This window comes from Pleurodeles waltl, chromosome 8 (assembly GCF_031143425.1).
Source record: "Pleurodeles waltl isolate 20211129_DDA chromosome 8, aPleWal1.hap1.20221129, whole genome shotgun sequence".
NCBI lineage: Eukaryota > Metazoa > Chordata > Amphibia > Caudata > Salamandridae > Pleurodeles > Pleurodeles waltl.
This window is the reverse complement of record NC_090447.1, coordinates 82,754,858-82,775,907: the sequence shown is the minus strand read 5'-3', so window position 1 is coordinate 82,775,907 and position 21,050 is coordinate 82,754,858. Positions and strand designations below refer to the sequence as shown.

Below are 21,050 nucleotides of genomic sequence, written 5' to 3'. Positions count from 1 at the left end.
ATGCACTGACGACATCAGGACCAAAGTCGACAAAGGCAAGACCGCCGCACTCATCCTTCTAGACCTCTCCGCAGCCTTTGACACCGTCTGCCACCACACACTCCGCACACGCCTCCACAACATAGGAATTCGCCACAAAGCCTTAGACTGGCTCACCTCCTTCCTCACCGACCGGACCCAGAGAGTCCACCTTCCACCCTTCCACTCCAATACTACCAAGATCACCTGCAGAGTCCTCCAAGGGCCCCACACTCTTCAACATCTACATAATCCCTCTAGCCAACATCCTCCAAGCACACGGAATCACTATCCTCTCCTATGCAGATGACACCCAACTCATCCTCTCCCTCACCCGCAACCCCACCACCGCCAAAACCAACCTACACGCTGCTCTCCTCAACACCTCCAACTGGATGACCACTAACCACCTCAAGCTCATCTCAAACAAAACCGAGATCATCATCTTCGGCCCCAACAAAACCACATGGGATGACTCCTGGTGGCCCACCGCCCTAGGCCCTGCACCCCCTGCAAACCACAAACGCAACCTCAGCATCATCCTTGATCCCTCCCTCTCCATGACACAGCAAATCAATGCTCTAACCTCCTCCTGCTTCCACACACTCCGCACTCTAAAAAAATCCTTCAAATGGATTCCCCCAGAAAGAGCAGACTGGACTATGGTAACGCCCTCTACGCCGGCACCACACTCAAACTCAAACGCAAACTCCAGAGAATCCAGAACACAGCCGCACGCCTCGTCCTTGGCCTCCCCCACCAAAAAACGAATCTCACCACACCTCAAATCCCTTCACTGGCTCCCCATAGACAAGAGAATCACATTCAAGATCCTCATCCACGCACACAAATCCCTCCACAACACCGGCCCAACCTACCTCAACGAAAGAGTGAACTTCCACACTCCCACACGCAACCTCCGATCAGCCGACCTCGCCCGAGCCACAGTGCCCTGCATCCAACGCACCACCACAGGAGGCAGGTCCTTCTCCTACCTCGCCCCTAAAACCTGGAACTCCCTCCCCACCGACCTTCGCAAAACCATAGACCTCCTGGTCTTCAGAAAGAACCTCAAGACATGGTTGTTCGATCAGTGACCCTCTCTGCTCCCCCTTGATTTCCCTCCCCCAGCGCCTTGAGACCCTCACGGGTGAGTAGCGCGCTCTACAAATTTTTTTGATTGATTGATTGATTGAAACATTCAAGCACCATGGAAAAAACATTGTGATAAACTGGGACTGAGGCACAATTTCAGGCTGACCGCAATGGAGAGGAGCTCAGATACACCAAGCAGGCCATACAAATCAAAGTTTTTACCTTCAGATTTAGGGCGTTTAAGTTTGGCAGATGGGATAGTCTGTCGAAGTGTGACAGATATCCTGTCCACTGTATGACAACTGCTGCAGGCTACAAAGCAATTGTAATACAGTGGGAGGAACATCTGCCAGATTGCGACACAATATCCCTTCATCTAAACTCTAAATAAAGCCCTTAGTATCCTAATGCTAGGAACGTTTTTTCTGGTCAGTCCGGCAGTCCCTAGATCATCAGGAAAGGCTTTTGGGCATGAAGTTTTTCTCCAGTCAGGTCTCCTGTTGGGACTAGTCCTGAGTGGTCAACTGGGCCTTCTTGGCATTATGAGTCCTTCTGCTAGTCCCGTTCGTAAACCAGGAAAACAGGAGGCTAACACTTGGCCCTTGGATAGCAGTTCTAGTCCCTGGGTGCCAGAAGACGGTAAGAGCCCTTGAGTCTATGTGTCAGTCCTCTTCTTCCCGCAGGAGTCAAGAGCCTTTTTCCAGCACTGCCTTCTTCTTCAGATGGAATCTTCCCCGGTTCAGGAATGGTCACAGGAGGTTGTGGTTTTGTGTCAGTTTCACACTGTGCACTGGCCAGTGACTGGAGAAATTCTACTCCCAGTATTAACTATTTTCTTGCAGAATTCTACCTCCTTTAGAAGCACCTTCTATTTACCTTACTGACCCACACATAAAATATAATTAATTAAATCAGAATTATATAATATACATAATTAAATCAATCATACACGTACATAAAAATGATTACTTAATTAATAGTTAAATATTACTTAGTTAACTTTCCAGCCTACCCCTCTACAAACCCAACAACCCACTACGACACTGTAAATTGCTATAAACAATTACATAAAAAATTCCAACTCACTTAAAATGACAAACTATATTTAAAAAATGAATAACAATTATACACACAATAACAGTACATACATTCATTATATAAACTAAAACACAACTATAATAATTTTAAAAATGATGTTCTTTACAATTATATTATTGAAAACAATACAACTACAATATTCCTGTTAACGATTTTAGTTGCCTGAAAAAAACAATATTCTTGATATATTATTTTAGCTCTAAAAACATCTGTGCTTACCCTGTAGATTGAAATAGATTTAAATCCATACAGGCCATTCAGTCTTTTACTTTTCCAAGGCTGACAAATTTAGTATCATTGCATTGGGCAATAATACCAACTTACAAAACTACAACTCCCTCAGTGGCATGCTGTCTGTGAATACTCAAAGTAGTTATCATTGATCCATCGACGAAGGGGTCTCACATCGATAAAGACAGTTTGACAAAAATGTCAATGTAAAATGTATCTAGTTGCAGCATTCACACATAGCATGTTTCCTTATTTATATTAGAGCTGGCCAATGCACAAGAATAAACCATTCTTTGATCAACATGTTTGGTAGAGAAGTTATGACCCAGAGAAAATGTAATAAGAGAATTTGTTGACTTACACCATACCTCAAATGTGAAGGGGTAGGCATGCTCGCCCAGCTTTTTGATGAGGCGTTCTTGCAGGCGTGTGAGGGGTTTCTTCTCCTCCGGAACTGGAGGAAAGGCTTGTATGTTGGCCACAAAAAGGTCCTTACGAAAGGTCAGGCCCAAGACATCCAGATCTTCTCGTCCATAGCGGAATGCACAGGTTAACGTCACAAACACTAGGATATTGTAAGAAAGGAGTTGTGAAGGAGAGAAAATAAAATAATTTAAATGGAGAGATTTCTTTACAAAGTGAAGACATTTCTTGGACTTTAATTTGGCAGTAGTGGTAACCTACTATCAATGGCAAGTGGCAAACAGCAAAGGTTTTCATATACCAATCATTTTACACACTGACTGCTATAAAATCCATTCTGTTAAATTGTGGTACAGAATCTCACTTCTCTATTACTACCTAAGTAATTATTACTAATTTCCCAATGAATAATTAGATTTTGTTGTCAGACACGTCCTGCAAACCCGGATTTTGTGAAACAAAATTTGGGAATTCCGTTTGGAAATTCAACAGTTTGTATATGTAAGTGACACTAAGACACACACATCATTTTGTAAATGAGGCTAAATTATACATAGATATACACACATACACAACCACACACGTGCTTGTGCACACATGTACAGAGTTTGGCGACATTGGAGTCGAATGATGATTCAGTGGAATAATCACAATTTGGCAGGGAGTACTTCTGATTCTGTTTTTGCAATTTAGGAAGTGGGTTTTGAGAGCATGTTTTATTATGAGAAGGAAGGCTCTGTGAAGAGCTCTGTGGCAAGGGCATTCCTTGTTAGGAAATACAATTGTCAGTACATTGAGGAGCCTCAGGAAACTGAGACCGTTTTACAGAAAAAAGGGTTTCGAGATATAATATGATAGTTGGATAGAGAGGGCTTTCAGTTGTTTGATCAACAATAGGATGTGCATGGCACTGATAGTACCTGCCAGAGCCAGAATGAAGAGAGTGTCTAACATGAGAGAGGTGATGCATGTTATGACTATGGATGTTAAGGCTGTTGGTTTGATAATTTGAGGACAGGATGCAGCATGGGTTAGCTACTTGGCATATAGGAATCATCTCAATGCCAAACTATGCAGAATTGTCTGGAGGAAAAGTGTGGTTTATGTGTGTGGGGTGCAAGTGGAGGATCTCAGTATATTTCATTGTGCTGCCCCTTGAGGAACATTGTGATGCAAGGCCATTGGCAACACAGATAGACAGGATATGATGGGGCATGGGAGCATGAGATGGTAGTCAGAAGATGAGACCAATCTAGTATTTTTATGTGACTGAATTGGGTGCTTTTGACATTGAGATCATAGAGAACATCTTTGTGCCAGATTTCCTTCACCTCTATCTGTGTTTTGAGGGCATGGTTGAAGAGTGAGATCTATGGCTGAGGGAGAGCAGTAGGTGAGGGGGAAGGTGTCAACATGTGAGATACTTTCTAGAACAGAATAGAAAGAGCTGCTGAAATTGTCAAAGGAGACAACATAAAAGAGATTACCAAGGACAGTGTGCATTATATTAAGGAAGACAGGAACTGAATCAGTGAGATTTTGTGTTAAGTAATGGGGGTTTTGTTGATGGGGTGGAGCTGAAATATGCTCACTGGCATCAGTGCTATGGAATGTTCACAGGGGACTGAGAATGACCCAGTGATAGCAGTAGCTTACTACACTGCAGAGTTACAATGAATCAAGTATAATGATAGAAATGTCTTTAAGGGTGTGCAAGAAGGTTATTGAGTATGTGGTGAAAATATGAAAGTGAGCACCGTAGAAACAGGTATATGCTACAAAGACAGCTCACTACCTTAAGCCAACCAATATTAATTCATCATGAGGTGATCAATACATGTGAAAACATTGTGGGAAAGGAGAAACATAAACTTGATAATTTGGAAAGTGGTTTTTGCATATATTCCCATTACTTTTCACAAGTCATTCATCACTTAATGAAGCGGTCATGACAACGCCTGCAACACGACACTACCATGCATTCAATTACAACAAACATTTTACCATGAATATGCCGTTACCACGCATGCCTTTACAACAAAACTTGTGTGGTAAAACTTTAAGTGGTAAGTATAGTATATTATTATAATATATATATATATATATATATATATATATATATATATATTATAATATATATATATATATATATATACACACACACATACATATGTTACTTGTTTACACAGATGCATAAATGTATATGTATGTTTGTGTGTGTATATATATATATATATATAGTTGATATTTGTATATGTACATCTATGTGTGTGTATCACCCAAAACCCTAAAACACCCTACTTGCATACACATACTACATGTAAATATATGTGTATATATATATGTGTGTGTGTGTGTGTGTGTGTATATCACCCTAAACCCTAAAACACCCTACTGGCATGTGTATATATATATATATATATATATATATATATATATATATATATATATATATATATATTTGTGTGTGTATGTGTGTGTGTGTGTCCTACCTGCATGCACTGGCAGCACAATTAGCCACTTTGTCACTTGCACTGCGCATCTATAGATACCCCAACAGTAGCTTCTGTTATAACTGACTAAAGAGGCCATGGAAATATTGTTCACTGCACTGTGGAGGGACCCCATAAGGCTTGACTGAGGGCCAAAACATGTTGACCTTATGTAAGGCTTGCATTGCATAAATCTTTCAGGATTATTGTTTTTAGAGATGCAAGGAAGAGGGCTATAATAAAGAATCGGCTTGGTGATCACCTTCCATGAATTTTATAGAACTCACAAGTTCTCTCTTGCAACACATTAATTTGAGTGAGTGTACTCACTCTGTAAGTGTATGGTACGCATTTTTCTTTAAAAAAAGCTAACCTGGATGAAAACTCCAAAGGGAGCCTGCACCATACATAAATAATTGTTGATTACAATAATGAGGCATGCCATTGGATTTGGGTGAGACTAACCCTCCTTTTTAAAGAAATATCTATGGAAGGAGGCAATAAGGTCTCGCTTGTCTGTACTAATCCATTGGGAACCCGATACTTTTTTTGTGGAAGCACATTACATAAAACCAGTGCTAGGATAAGATAGGAAAAGCCTTCTGGTGGACACAGGACTATTTCAAGACTGTAGGTGTTATCTCCTAGACTCCTCTCAATAAAGTTTAGTGCAGATCAATGCCATTTCTCAAAGTCTTAGCTGCTTCTTCCAACCCTGGAGTCCCTCAAAAAAGAGTGCTAAAAAGGAGATCCTCTATGAACCCAAGCAGGCTGAGTGCTTCTCCCCACTGAAGATATTGTTAAAGAAGTATCTCCTAATATGCAGAAGGGTGGTAACGAGACACCCAACAAATATTTTTGATTGTCACTTTCATCTTCTTTCAGTAGCGCTGCCTGATTCATAGTGTGGGACAATGGTGGTTTGTCAAAGACAGAGCACTACTAGCTCTGCCACAGGGAAAAGCCTAGCTGTGGTCTGGACTCTAACAGAACTGGTATTGAAGGGGTGCTCAATTTAAGGTGGGTCCTGTAGTGCCGTCTTCACTGGCATCCTTTCTGTATGTGTGTGGCATATATGTCATGGTGGCCCCAGAGAGATAAAATGTTCTTAAATGTTGCTGCAGTTTTTCTAAACAGAGTTAAGAATCAGTTTGACTCATTGAGACTTTATTAGTGTTTTTCTGTTATCTGACAAATGACCATGATGCGAGGACTTTAAAAACCATGGTGTTATGGGACCATCCTGAGGCAAGAAGAAGAAAACATGCCTGTGTTCAGTTCTGGGGGATGCTTGGTCTGAGCACAGACAAGTCTGTATATGCTGGGATTTGGGTTGTCGCATCAGACCTGCTCTCTTTACCATGATTTTCAAAGTGTGCTCCTACAGTAGAGAGGTGAGTAGGACCTTAGAAAATAATGATGGAGTGGTCTTTGAGTGGGGGTTTGCTAAGCAGCTTTGTCTGAATTCTTCATACCACTAAGGCCTTTTGTAATACTGCTTTTGCTCTGAGAAGCATGCTTGATCCATGATCTTTTCCTGTAGAGTTGTACATTTCTGTTTCTGGGTGGATGTGAGTCTTTGCCATCCCATGTCAATTCCATTCTGGATACAGCATATTTTGGCATCCTAATGTATTTCTTGTCCTGCTGCTCTTCTTGTTTGGTCAAACAGGTTTTCTGCTTCCTCTGATCATTTGGTGGACTTAGTCTCCTTCTTTTGCACCTTGGTTCCCAGTCCAGGGGTGTCCAGTTGTCCTTCATGCTGGCTTTATTTGAAAGTCTGGTTAGAAATGCTTGCTGGACATTCTTTCTTGCTGATTGTTGTTTCTGGACGTTGTCGGTCCTATGCTTTGCTGTTTTTGGTTCTTCTTAAGTTTCTGGGGTCACTATGTGTTGCTATGTATTCTCTATTATGCCTTGAGTTGTTACGTCCACTGTGCTTGCTGTTCTTCACACCCCTTGTGCGCCTGTGTGGCTCTGTCCTGTGTTACTGATCCTGTGAACAAGAATTTGCAAATTCTCCCATGTTAGTCCTTTACTGGTCCCTGGTGTGGTTTTTGTGTTTGCTCGTCCACTATTGATCCCGGCCCCATGACTGTGATCACACTGTTCTACATGTTTGAAGCTAAGATGTGGTTTGGTCCCTCCAAGACTTTCTTTGTGGTTTGGTCCCTCCAAGACGTTCTTTGTGGTTTGGTATGCCTTCCACGTAAGGACTGTGATGCAGAAGAGGAACTAGAGGTAATGCGCTGATAACATAAGTCATTTTCAAAACCACCTACCCATCTGAAACTGTCTGGTATTCTGAGCTGGCTTGGATAGTGCAGGAGGATGTTTGGATGGACAGCCACTTTATAGCATTCAACTAGGGTGGCCGGGGCTTCTATTCCCAGCTCTCGCACTGGGGTTTTGCCTCAGGGATGAGGTACACCTCATAAGTAAGTACAGCGATGAGTGTAAGAACAGATTTATTAATAAAGAATAATGGTAATTTTGGTGTGTACAATTTAGCATAGGTGGGACAAAACCTAACTTACTGAGCCTCTGATCTGGTTGTGTTGAAAGTTGAAGAAGTATGATTTTTTAAAACTGCACAGTGTGCATGATGTCTCTCTCTCATTCTGTGATTTTCCTTTTGCACAAAGTAGACAAAAAAGCGATCTGTTCTGTGATGCTGTTTATGTCCACTGTTTCAATTAACAATTTACATAAGTCCATTGTTCAGTTATACAATGTTACTCCCCCTGGTATGTAGGGTAAAGGGAATCATTGTGCATTAATTTGGGTGGGCTTTAGAGTAGCCTGCTTTATGTAACATAATTTCTGGTATGCTGATTGCTTTAGGTTATATAACTTTTCTTATTACCTCTAATCTTACCATCTCACATTATGTGGAGGGCATGATTCTCTACTGCTATGAAACTATGGAAAGTGCCTCATTTGGAATGTGTGCCAGAGCTTTTTTCTTATTCTTACTGAGCAGTCTTTGCTTCTATACTCACACATTTTTTTAGGTAAATCATATGTTATCCTTCTGCTGAATTGAATAGGCTTTTTGCTTCCTGAAATAATTCCTCAATTTAAATAAACCTTCATGATTTGAATTTTGAATCTTGTCTTGTGTAGGTTTTCTCTATTTGCCTACATCCTTCGCTCTTTGGGAATAATACGGTCAATCCGTCTAATCGGCCATTTTTAAAAAGTGAAGAGCAGACATGAGGAATAAGAGCTAAAGGTAATGAAGGTTACCATACATAAACGGGCATGAGTTATCAATTCCATGCACTGTTTAGATGGAATTTAATGAGGGAGTGTTGGACCTGGCTTTTTGACAGGGACATCCCCAAACGTTTTGCCTCCTTCCTCCTATTTTTTCTGACCTGTTGTTGTTGGCTTTGGACCTCTGGGCACTTTACCACTGCTAACCAGTGCTAAAGTGCATATGCTCTCTGTGTAAATTGTACTACTGATTGGTTTATCCATGATTGACTATTTAATTTACTTGTAAGTCCCTGGTAGAGTGCACTACATGTGCCTAGGGCAGGTAGATTAAATGCTACTAGTGGGCCTGCAGCACTGGTTGTGCCACCCACCTCAGTAGCCCCTTAACCTTGTCTCAGGCCTGCCATTGCAAGGCCTGTGTGTGCAGTTTCACTGCCACTTCGACTTGGCATTTAAAGGTACTTGCCAAGCCTAGAGCTCCCCTTTTTCTATACATAAGTCACCCCTAATGTGTGCCCTAGGTAACACCTAGAGCAGGGTGCTGTGTGGTTAAAAGGCAGAACATGTACTTGTGTGGTTATATGTCCTGGTAGTGTAAAACTCCTAAATTCGTTTTTACACTACTGTGAGGCCTGCTCCCTTCATAGGCTAACATTGGGGCTGCTCTCATACATTGTTGAAGTGGCAGCTGCTGATCTGAAAGGAGCAGGAAGGTCATATTTAGTATGGCCAGAATGGTAATATAAAATCCTGCTGACTGGTGAAGTCGGATTTAATATTACTATTCTAGAAATGCCACTTTTAGAAAGTGAGCATTTCTTTGCACTAAAATCTTGTTGTGCCCTTCAATCCACGTCTGGCTAGGTTTAGTTGACAGCTCCTTGTGCATTCACTCAGACACATCCCAAACACAGGGTATTCAGCCTCACTTGCATGCATCTGCATTTTGAATGGGTCTTCCTGGGCTGGGAGGGTGGAGGGCCTGCCCTCACACAAAGGATTGCCACACCCCCTACTGGGACTCTGGCAGACAGGATTGAACTGAAAGGGGGCTTGGTGCATTTCTTAGAGACTCGTTGAAGTCACCCCCACTTCAAAGGCACAACTTAGTATAAAACAGGGCCTCTGCCCTACCTCATCAGACACTTGCTGGAGAAGAAACCTGAACCAGAAACTACACCCTGCCAAGAAGAACTGCCTGGCTGCTCAAAGGACTCACCTGTCTGCTTTTCTACAAAGGACTGCTGCCTTGCTGTTGGCCTGCTGCCTTGCTGAACTCTTGTCTGGCTGTAAAAGTGCTCTCCAAGGGCTTGGATAGAGCTTGCCTCCTGTTCCCTGAAGTCTCAGGACCAAAAAGACTTCTCTCTTCCTCTTGGACGCTCCGTGCGCCGAACTTTTCGACGCACAGCTTGTTCCGCGGCAAGAAAAACGCCGCACACCGACGCTGATCAACGCGACGTCTTCGGGACGACCGAAACTTTGATGCATGGCCTCGCAAGGACAACGCCGCCCGACTTCCCGGGAGAAATCGACGCGACGCCTGCCGTGAGATCGAAACTTTGACGCACGGCCTCGCAAGGACAACGCCGCCTGACTTCCCAGGAGAAATCGACGCGACGCCTGCAGTGAGATCAAAACTTTGACGCACGGCCTCGCAAAGACAACGCCGCCCGACTCCGCCGGAGAAATCGACGCAACGCCTGCTGTGAGATCGAAACTTCGACGCGCAGTCCCGCAGAACGACGCGCAGCCGGAAAACAAGCAGGAAAATCCACGCACAGACCCGGGACATCTGGTACTCCCCGCAAACCACAGTAAGAGACTGTCCGCGCGTCGGAAGACGACGCCCGACTCCCCGCGTGGAAAATAACGACGCAAGTCCGTGTGTGCTGAGGAGAAATCGACGCACACACCAGTTTTCCACGCACCTCTTCTCCTGTGGCCCTCTGAGGAGATTTTCCACCAGAAACCAGGTACTTTGTGTTTGAAAGAGACTTTGTTTACTTTCTAAAGACTTAAGACACTCTCTATCACTTTTCAGTGATATCTTTACAAATTCGTATTGCAACTTTGATCGTTTTGACCTGAAGATACCCAGATAAATATTATATATTTTTCTAAACACTGTGTGGTGTATTTTTGTGGTGTTATGCTATGGTGTTGTATGATTTATTGCACAAATGCTTTACACATTGCCTTCTAAGTTAAGCCTGACTGCTCGTGCCAAGCTACCGGAGGGTGAGCACAGGCTGATTTTGGATTGTGTGTGACTTACCCTGACTAGAGTGAGGGTTCTTGCTTGGACAGAGGGCAACCTGACTGCCAACCAAAAACCCCATTTCTAACATTGGTGATCAGCGGTGAGGATAGGACTTGTGTTTGTACAGTGACATACAATAGCTAAGTATTTCACTACCTACCCACAGTTGAAGGTCAACTTGATTTTTCATCTTTTTTTTGGCTGTTGGTTCTCTGATGTCCTCCTGGATATACTATTGATATTTTGGACTTTGAATTTTGGTTTTTGCTGATAAGATCTTATCAGAATGGGATTGCTTACCTACTCATTCTTTGTTCGTACTGACCACCTCACTAAGGCTGACCTAAGGAAGCTTTGCAGAAAATGGGGCCTTCCTGTAGCAAGGAGATCTACTAAGGCAGAGATGCTCCATCACTACATAGTTTGGGGGGAGGAAAGATGGGCAGAGAGAGAGGCAGCAAGAAACCAAATGACTAAGTACCCCTCAGATGAGGAGGAGGACTACGCACCTGAGGAGGAAGACTACTCAGATTTGGACAGTGACCCAGAAATAGATGAATGGCTCCGAGGTCAAAGGCGACAGTAGCAACAATTAGAGGAGTATCTTGCAGAGGTTGAGGCAAAAAGACTCTTAGCCCTGGAAGAAGAAAAGATTGCAGCTCAAGAGCTGAGCTGTAAAGAGCTGAAACTGGAGGCCGGAAGGGCTGAGTCCAGTTCAGATGGTGGCAGCAAAAATCTTGCATCTAGTACTGCTGAGGAAGGGCACAAGCCCAGAGATGTGGTGCCCAACTTGAAGAAGGGAGTTGACACACCCCAGGCGGTTCAAGGGTATGAGGTAGTTCCCGTTATGCACAGGGTCCCTGAGAAGGATTGGGGAACTGGCACAGGGAGTCATATTCCTACTGGGGGGAGGGACACTTTACTGACTCTAGCAGAGAGTGACAGAGAAAAGGGTTCCCCCCTGGTGGACGTCCTGGATATAGAGTGTAGAGACATACCAGAAGAGTATGGGTTGAGTGTCAGGGACAGACAGATACTGTCTCACCAGTCTCAGGAGGGTGAAGTAGAGTGCTTTTCCAAGGTTGAGTTACTGGGTGGTTGGGTAAAGGGTGATGTGGTTAATACATGTGAAGGGCAGAGTGATGTAATTGCTGGAGAGCATATGTCTGGTCCTTATTTTCCAGAGCTACGCCAACACCAGGTGGAGTGTGAGTTCTCTGACCCCAGGGAACTTACAATGGAGGCAGAATTCTGGGTGAGTACCAGAGAGTCTGAAGAGGCATTTGGGGGTGCTCCTGAAGGGAGTGGTCTAGGTGGTTCCCAACCGAGTGTAGTGGGAAAGGATTGTAGTGTCCCAGGTAGGTCCCAGGTCCTAGAGGGTTCCATGAGGGAACACCAGGAGGGAAGCCTAACCTGTACCGTAGGGCCACCTTTTGAGGGAAGCCCAGCAGTGTCAGAAGAACTTGGGGGGGTGACTGTAGCCAGCATCCTAACAGTTCTGGTGTCTGGCAGTACCCCTCCTAGTGAGGGGGTGCAGAAGTCCAGACATAGGGTTGAGAGGGGATTGCAGACCCCAGTGGAGGACCTTGAGAGTCAGGGGACAGCTCTGAGAGCAGTGCCCCCCAGGAATGACCCTGGTGAAACCGTTTCTGGTTTGGGGGAAACCCAGACTCTGCCGGATGGGCAGAGGTCGGGAGACCTGCGCCAACCAGACTCTTGTGTGGCCCTTGGGGACGGTGTGTCCCTTGTGGGGGGTGAGAGTGCCCCCCAGGAAGTCCTGGCATGCCAGGCAAAGATTCAACCTCAGGGTGGTGACTCTGGGTTGGATACCCAGGTTCAGAGGTTAAACTCTGACCTGGTGGGAGGTAGATGTGCCTCCCAAGAAGTCCTGCTGTGCCAGGTAATTGTCCAACCTCAGGGTCTTGACTCTGGGTTGGATGACCAGGTTCAGAGGTTAAACTCTGACCTGGTGGGAGGTAGGTGTGCCTCCCAGAAAGTCCTGGTGTACCAGGCAGTTGTCCAACCTCAGGGTGCTGACTCTGGGTTGGATAACCGGGTTCAGAGGTTAAACTCTGACCTGGTGGGGGGTAGGTGTGCCCCCCAGAAAGTCCTGGCGTGCCAGGCAATTGTTCAACCTCAGGGTGGTGACTCTGGGTTGGATGACCAGGTTCAGAGGTTAAACTCTGACCTGGTGGGGGGTAGGCGTGCCCCCCAGAAAGTCCTGGCGTGCCAGGCAATTGCCCAACCTCAGGGTGGTGACCCTGGGTTGGGGCACCAGGCTCAGGGGTTAAACTCTGACCTGGTGGGAGGTAGGTGTGCCTCCCTGGAAGGCCTGGTGTACCAGGCAGTTGTCCAACCTCAGGGTGCCGACTCTGGGTTGGATAACCGGGTTCAGAGGTTAAACTCTGACCTGGTGGGGGGTAGGTGTGCCCCCCAGAAAGTCTTGGCGTGCCAGGCAATTGTTCAACCTCAGGGTGGTGACCCTGGGTTGGAGAACCAGGTTCAGAGGTTAACCTCCGACCTAGTGGGAGGTAGGTGTGCCTCCCAAGACGTCCTGGAGTGCCAGGCAATTGTTCAACTTCAGGGTGGTGACTCTGAGTTGAATGGCCAAGTTCAGAGGTTAAACTCTGACCTGGTGGAGGGTCAGTGTGCCCTCCAGGAAGTCCTGGCGTGCCAGGCAATTGTTCAACTTCAGGGTGGTGACTCTGAGTTGAATGGTCAGGTGCAGAGGTTAAACTCTGACCTGGTGGGGGGTAGGTGTGCCTCCCAGGAAGTTCTGGTTTGCCAGGCAGTGATGCAGTCTGAGGGTACAGACCCTGGGCTGGAAGACCAGGTTCAGGGTGTCCCCCCGGACCTGGAGGGAGGGGCTACTGATAACAGTGCCCCTACCATGTTGTCTTCTGAGGAGGCCACTCCTAGTTGGAGGGTGCTGGACCCCAGAAGGGAGGGCAGGGGGAGGGAAGCCTCACCCCGGGCCCTAGTCCAACCTGAAGGTATAGACCCCAGGTTGGAGGGCCAGTTGCAGGTTAACAGCCCTGCACTGGTGGAGGAATGGTACGTGGCGACTTCTGTAAGCACCCTGACCATGTTGGACTCTGGGGGTACCGCTCCAGGAGGGAGAGTACAGAGCCCCAGAGGGGAGGACCAGGTTCAGGCTGTCATCCCTGACCTGGTGGAAGGGAGAGTGGTTAAAGGGTGCCCAGCACCCGGGGCTACCGCCCCCCACTCTCCACAGCCACAGTGGTTGGAGAGCTTTGAGAGGCCTGGGGCCTGGCTCTCATCCCTGGCAGCTGTCAGTAATCACTGTGGCTTGCTGTCCGGGTGGACAGAGTTATCCCTGGGGAGGGGACAAGTGTCACACCCCGGGGGTAGAGTGGGCAACACCACTGTGTTGGTCATGGTGGTACTATCCTGCACCTGGGATACATCTGTGAGCAAAGTAAGGTTAGGTGCTGCACAGATGGGATCCGCAGGTAAGGAGAAAGGTTCCCCATGGGTTGGCTTAGTGGGCCCTGAGAGTATGGACAGAGTGATCCAATTGGAGTCAGGAAGGCGAAGAACTGGAGCATGCCCCTGCTGTTGTGGGCCTGGGTCCTTGTTCTGTCGCCTCAAACAGGGAAGTACATCAGGATAGTGATTGTTCTCCCCTGGCTTTAGGCTGGTAGGGGGTCATGTTGGACCTGGCTTTTTGACAGGGACATCCCCAAACTTTTTGCCTCCTTCCTCCTATTTTTTCTGACCTGTTGTTGTTGGCTTTGGACCTCTGGGCACTTTACCACTGCTAACCAGTGCTAAAGTGCATATGCTCTCTGTGTAAATTGTACTACTGATTGGTTTATCCATGATTGACTATTTAATTTACTTGTAAGTCCCTGGTAGAGTGCACTACATGTGCCTAGGGCAGGTAGATTAAATGCTACTAGTGGGCCTGCAGCACTGGTTGTGCCACCCACCTCAGTAGCCCCTTAACCTTGTCTCAGGCCTGCCATTGCAAGGCCTGTGTGTGCAGTTTCACTGCCACTTCGACTTGGCATTTAAAGGTACTTGCCAAGCCTAGAACTCCCCTTTCTCTATACATAAGTCACCCCTAATGTGTGCCCTAGGTAACCCCAAGAGCAGGGTGCTGTGTGGTTAAAAGGCAGGACATGTACTTGTGTGGTTATATGTCCTGGTATTGTAAAACTCCTAAATTTGTTTTTACACTACTGTGAGGCCTGCTCCCTTCATAGGCTAACATTGGGGCTGCTCTCATACATTGTTGAAGTGGCAGCTGCTGATCTGAAAGGAGCAGGAAGGTCATATTTAGTATGGCCAGAATGGTAATATAAAATCCTGCTGACTGGTGAAGTCGGATTTAATATTACTATTCTAGAAATGCCACTTTTAGAAAGTGAGCATTTCTTTGCACTAAAATCTTGTTGTGCCCTTCAATCCACGTCTGGCTGGGTTTAGTTGACAGCTCCTTGTGCATTCACTCAGACACACCCCAAACACAGTGTACTCAGCCTCACTTGCATACATCTGCATTTTGAATGGGTCTTCCTGGGCTGGGAGGGTGGAGGGCCTGCCCTCACACAAAGGACTGCCACACCCCCTACTGGGACTCTGGCAGACAGGATTGAACTGAAAGGGGGCTTGGTGCATTTCTTAGAGACTCTTTGAAGTCACCCCCACTTCAAAGGCACAACTTAGTATAAAACAGGGCCTCTGCCCTACCTCATCAGACACTTGCTGGAGAAGAAACCTGAACCAGAAACTACACCCTGCCAAGAAGAACTGCCTGGCTGCTCAAAGGACTCACCGGTCTGCTTTTCTACAAAGGACTGCTGCCTTGCTGTTGGCCTGCTGCCTTGCTGAACTCTTGTCTGGCTGTAAAAGTGCTCTCCAAGGGCTTGGGTAGAGCTTGCCTCCTGTTCCCTGAAGTCTCAGGACCAAAAAGACTTCTCTCTTCCTCTTGGACGCTCCGTGCGCCGAACTTTTCGACGCACAGCTTGTTCCGCGGCAAGAAAAACGCCGCACACCGACGCTGATCAACGCAATGTCTTCGGGACGACCGAAACTTTGACGCACGGCCTCGCAAGGACAACGCCGCCCGACTTCCCGGGAGAAATCGACGCGACGCCTGCCGTGAGATCGGAACTTTGACGCACGGCCTCGCAAGGACAATGCCGCCCGACTTCCCAGGAGAAATCGACGCGACGCCTGCCGTGAGATCAAAACTTTGACGCACGGCCTCGCAAGGACAACGCCGCCCGACTCCGCCGGAGAAATCGACGCGACGCCTGCCGTGAGATCGAAACTTCGACGCGCAGTCCCGCAGAACGACGCGCAGCCGGAAAACAAGCAGGAAAATCCACGCACAGACCCGGGACATCTGGTACTCCCCGCAAACCACAGTAAGAGACTGTCCGCGCACCGGAAGACGACACCCGACTCCCCGCGTGGAAAATAACGCCGCAAGTCCGTGTGTGCTGAGGAGAAATCGACGCACACACCAGTTTTCCATGCACCTCTTCTCCTGTGGCCCTCTGAGGAGATTTTCCACCAGAAACCAGGTACTTTGTGTTTGAAAGAGACTTTGTTTACTTTCTAAAGACTTAAGACACTCTCTATCACTTTTCAGTGATATCTTTACAAATTCGTATTGCAACTTTGATCGTTTTGACCTGAAGATACCCAGATAAATATTATATATTTTTCTAAACACTGTGTGGTGTATTTTTGTGGTGTTATGCTATGGTGTTGTATGATTTATTGCACAAATGCTTTACACATTGCCTTCTAAGTTAAGCCTGACTGCTCGTGCCAAGCTACCAGAGGGTGAGCACAGGCTGATTTTGGATTGTGTGTGACTTACCCTGACTAGAGTGAGGGTTCTTGCTTGGACAGAGGGCAACCTGACTGCCAACCAAAAACCCCATTTCTAACAGGGAGTTAAGTTCACACTGATATTGTCATCTGCACATTTATCTGAAAATCAATGTACTTTAATTCCTATTATGCAAACTGAGTGATAAATAAGGCAAAATTAGTTTGCTCCATTGTCTTGCTTGGTCCACAGTTTAGGTTTGAAGTCCATGCTGATATTCTTATCAGCACATTTACAACATAGACAAATTGTTAATTTAATGAGATACTCAAATTATGATTTCTAGGTGACTAAAAAGTTATATGTAAATTAAAGATTCTCTAACCAAGGTTAGCAAAACAATATGGTAACGAAGGGTTTGAAGAGAGACAGAGGAGTCCAAAATCTACTGTATTAGATGAATATATGCAACTATGGGTGAAATACATAACTAGCAACATTATACCTACTTTCCCAAGTTTTCAGTAGCAAATCCCAAAACAAACAAGTTTTACTAATTGCAGGTAGCCACTATGTGGATTTATAAAGTTTAGGAGGAATAGCATCACTCTCTCATGTAATCTGGGGGGGTTTGAATATTGATATTAGTGCATTTTATCTGAATTTTAGGATTGTTCAATGCTTGTTCAATTCTTTGTATGAAAGGCAATTCGCCAAAATAATTTAAAAAAAATAAAAAATGTTCTAACTCAACAAAAGACTGTGCAGATACAGCTGATTAGTGAGCCTGCTAGTTCCTCCCTGATCACATGAGAGGAAGGTAAGATGTGTGGGCTCTAAATCATCCAGGGTTCAGTCTGGCAGTAGGTAGCAGCTGTCACCTGAAGAGACAAGGTGGAACAAGAGGGCTGCTGGTAAAGCAAAGTTTATAGTTTATAGGGTAAGAGAGTGAGAGTACCTGTGGAGGTGGAAGGGTTGGAGTCCCCAAATGTGTTAGTAACATTTCTAATTTGGGTAATAAGATTTTGTAGGAAACTGGGTTACTGGTTGAGGGGAGTGAAACTCTACTCAAGCAGCAAACACAATTCTTGTCAGGGTGAAGTATATGCAAACCCCAAATTAACCTGTGCTTAACCCTCGGGTAGCTTGGCACAAAAGCAGTTTGACTTAACTTAGAGGCAATGTGTAAAGTATTTATGCACCACACATTAATAATGGGAAAACACAACACAAGTAAAACCCACACCAACTTCGGAAAATAGAGTACAATTTAATAAATAAAATGCAAAATTACAAAACTCCAATTCGTAGAACTGGAGATTTCCAAATTTAAAGGTTTTAGGTAGAAAGGCTTCTGAAGGCACAAAGTGCCTCTCACGGTTATCTGGTCATGCAAGACCAGGTGAATGTCACAAGTTCAGTCTGAGCGCAATGGAGCATGAGCTGGATATAGGGACAAGGTTAAACCAGCTGTAGCACTACGAATCGGGTTCACTGGAGCTTTGCTTGGAGTGGGTTGAAGATCTTGGCACGAACAGGACTGTTTGCGGTCATGAAGGGCCCAAAACTCTAGGATTTCTCATTTTCTTCAAGGAGGAGCTCAAATGATGCTGCACCGAGAGTCCAGGACTTGGGAGGCACTTCTGACAATCAGGAATTTATTCAAGCAGAGGCCACCAGAGCTCAGGCAAGTCCAATTGCAGTACCAGGCAGGTCTGCTGCAACAGGTCAGTTGCAGGGAGTCCTCTGGAGCTTGTTGTGTCCCTGTAGCTCAGAACAGGAGGTCAGTCGAAAGGCCCCTGTAGTCATTTCAGCATGGGATGCAGGGTACAGGTCTAGTCTTCTGCTCAGCAAGCAGTGCAGCGGGGGTGCTTCTTCTGTACTGTCCACAGGTCCAGGAGTGTATTGAAGAGTTCCGTCTGAGGGTACCAAATAGCTTGAACAACTTTCTAAAAGTGCTTAAAAATCCAACTTTACCATTAAAGATGGATTTATATTACTATTCTATAGAGACCGAACTTACTTTCCTACCTGTTCCCAATTGAAAGTTAGGACATATTAAATAAATGAAGTAACCCAATGTTGTGCTATGGGAGGGGTAGGCCTCATAGTAGTGAAAAATGAACTTAGCAATTTTTCACTACCAGGACATGTAAAATGTAACTGTACATGTCCAACTTTTTAAGGACGCTGCAGCCTGCCTCTGGGCTGATTAGGGCCTACCCTAGGGGTGACTTATATATATTAAAATAGAAGGTTTAGGCTTGGCAAAAGGTTTAATTTGCCAAGTAAAACAGCAGTTTAAAACTGCATGCACAGGCTGCAACGGCAGGTCTGAGACATGTTTAAAGGCTACTAAGTGGGTGGCAGTATAAGTGCTGCAGACACACTAGTAGCATTTACTTTACAGGCCCTAGGTGCAGGTAGTATTAATTTACTAAGGGCTTATAAGTAAATTAAATGTGACAATTGGGAGTAAGCCAGTGTTCCCATGTTTCAGGGAGTGAGCACATGACCTTTAGCACTGGTCCGCAGACGTAAAGTGCACAGAGCCCTAAAGCCAACAAAATGACTTCAGCAAAAAAAAAAAAAGCATTTGCGATGCAATAGGTCTCGCATTTTCTTGAGTTAGAGCTATTGACATTGCAAATTCATAACTGGACTTTTCTTGCCACATAAATTGGTCAACCCTGCCTCATAATTTTGTCTTTTCCTGCCATATAATTTCAGTGGCTCAGCATTTAACTAAGGCACTTCGATTTACCTTCTTCCTCTATCTTAAAACGTATACAATTATCATATAAACCTTTATCAATAATAAACTTTTGGCATTAGAGTGTAATGCCCAAAATACCATAACAAAAATATAATTTGGGATGGATTGGAGGGTGAAAGGAACGAGGGAGCCGGGAGTAAAGATGGAGAGGAAAAATGGCGTAGTAAAGGTGTCATGGGCCCTGGAGTAAGGAAGGAAAATGGTTGATGCAATTTCAGTAGGAAAATACAGCAGTAATTAGAGTTGAGTGAGGTCCATAGGTCTTTGGGCCCCGGTGCCACTGCACCTTTTGCTCCATTGATAACTAGGCCTCAGGAGAGAAAGCGGATGGGGCAGAAAAGAGAAACAAAAGGAATACAACAGACAAAAGGAAGAAAGAGAAGGGGTCACAAAGAAATAAAACAAAAAAGGGAAGGGAGCTTTCAGATGAAAGATAAAGAGGACAAATAATTAAAGAAGTGTCAAAAAAAGAGAAAAATGAACAGTAGAGAAAAAAAGATGGTGAGGGAAACAAACAGTGAAAGAACCAGGGCATGCATGTACTGACACATTTTCCACAGACACAGAATGGGAAAACCACTTTGACACTTTGGGGTGCAACAAGTAACTTGTGGCTTCCACATACAGATGGGGAAAAAGAGGGATTTATAGTAAAACGCGAATTGATAGATAAAGATAAGAAAAACACCAAAGAAAGAAAGGAAGAAAGTTCAGACAAAATGTGAAAGAGCAAATAAAAAAGACAAAGAAAGAATGAAGGGAAGAGAAAAAAATAGTGAAAGAATGAACACTTGATGAAGAAAACAGAGAGGAACGAAACAGGGAAAGAAATAACCACGTTTTTGCGAGTTTGAAAGATGAGGTAGCAAAAGTAAGAAGGAAATTTAAAAAAGGGACAGGAGTAGAAATAAACAGTGGAAAGAAACTGTTAACATGGATTTTAAGAGCTGGAAAGAGAAAAGTGGGGGAGAAAGAAAACAATGAGAGTAAACAGAGTAAAGGAAAGAATGCAGTGAGATAGGTGAAACAGACCCTCCTAAATAAAGATGGCAGCTAAGTATAGATTTAATTTGCTCCCCCACGTCCTCAAACAGAAGTCAGAGTGTGGAACAGCAAGGGGAACTGCAGAACAGCAGAAAGTGCATTAGCAGAGTTGTACGTGAACTCCAATACAGCAATACTGGGGTGCTTCAGATCATGAGGGTTAGGCTGGAGGTGCCCTGGGGAAGCTGCAAGTGGGGCACAGTATGGGAGTGGCATTGCCTCTGAACCACAGAAGCCAGGAGCCCTGAAGGGTGTGTGTGTATGAGCCTTAGTAGTGAGAAGAAATGTGCACAGAATGTTAGAATTGATGGATTCTGGGGGAGCTGTGGTGGTTCCCATCAACAGTTGTGTTGGATGTTAGACTTGAGGTGCACTGGCTGAGCTGTGTTTTGCTCTTTCGGGTCCAGTATTGGCTTGGCAGTGGGACTGAATATTAGAATTGAGCTGATCTAATGGAACTGTATGTGAGCGGGGTCCCTGTATAGGAAAAGAAGTGACCTCACCAGCGTAGAACTGAGGTGCACTGATGGAGCCTGAGGTCCTAGTACTGGAATAGCAGAGTTAACTGACTGTAAGAACTGA

The 21,050-nt window shown here is 45.2% G+C and overlaps 1 protein-coding gene across 4 annotated transcripts in view; it reads right to left on the bottom strand.

The window, feature by feature from the left end:
• Positions 1-21,050, bottom strand: part of LOC138249738 (beta-arrestin-1) — a 702,383-nt gene that overhangs the window by 132,730 nt on the left and 548,603 nt on the right. For all 4 annotated transcript variants that reach the window (XM_069203796.1, XM_069203797.1, XM_069203794.1 and 1 more), the window contains exon 5: positions 2,811-3,007. In XM_069203796.1, coding sequence (XP_069059897.1) covers positions 2,811-3,007 — 197 coding nt within the window. The remainder of the gene's footprint in view (positions 1-2,810; positions 3,008-21,050) is intronic.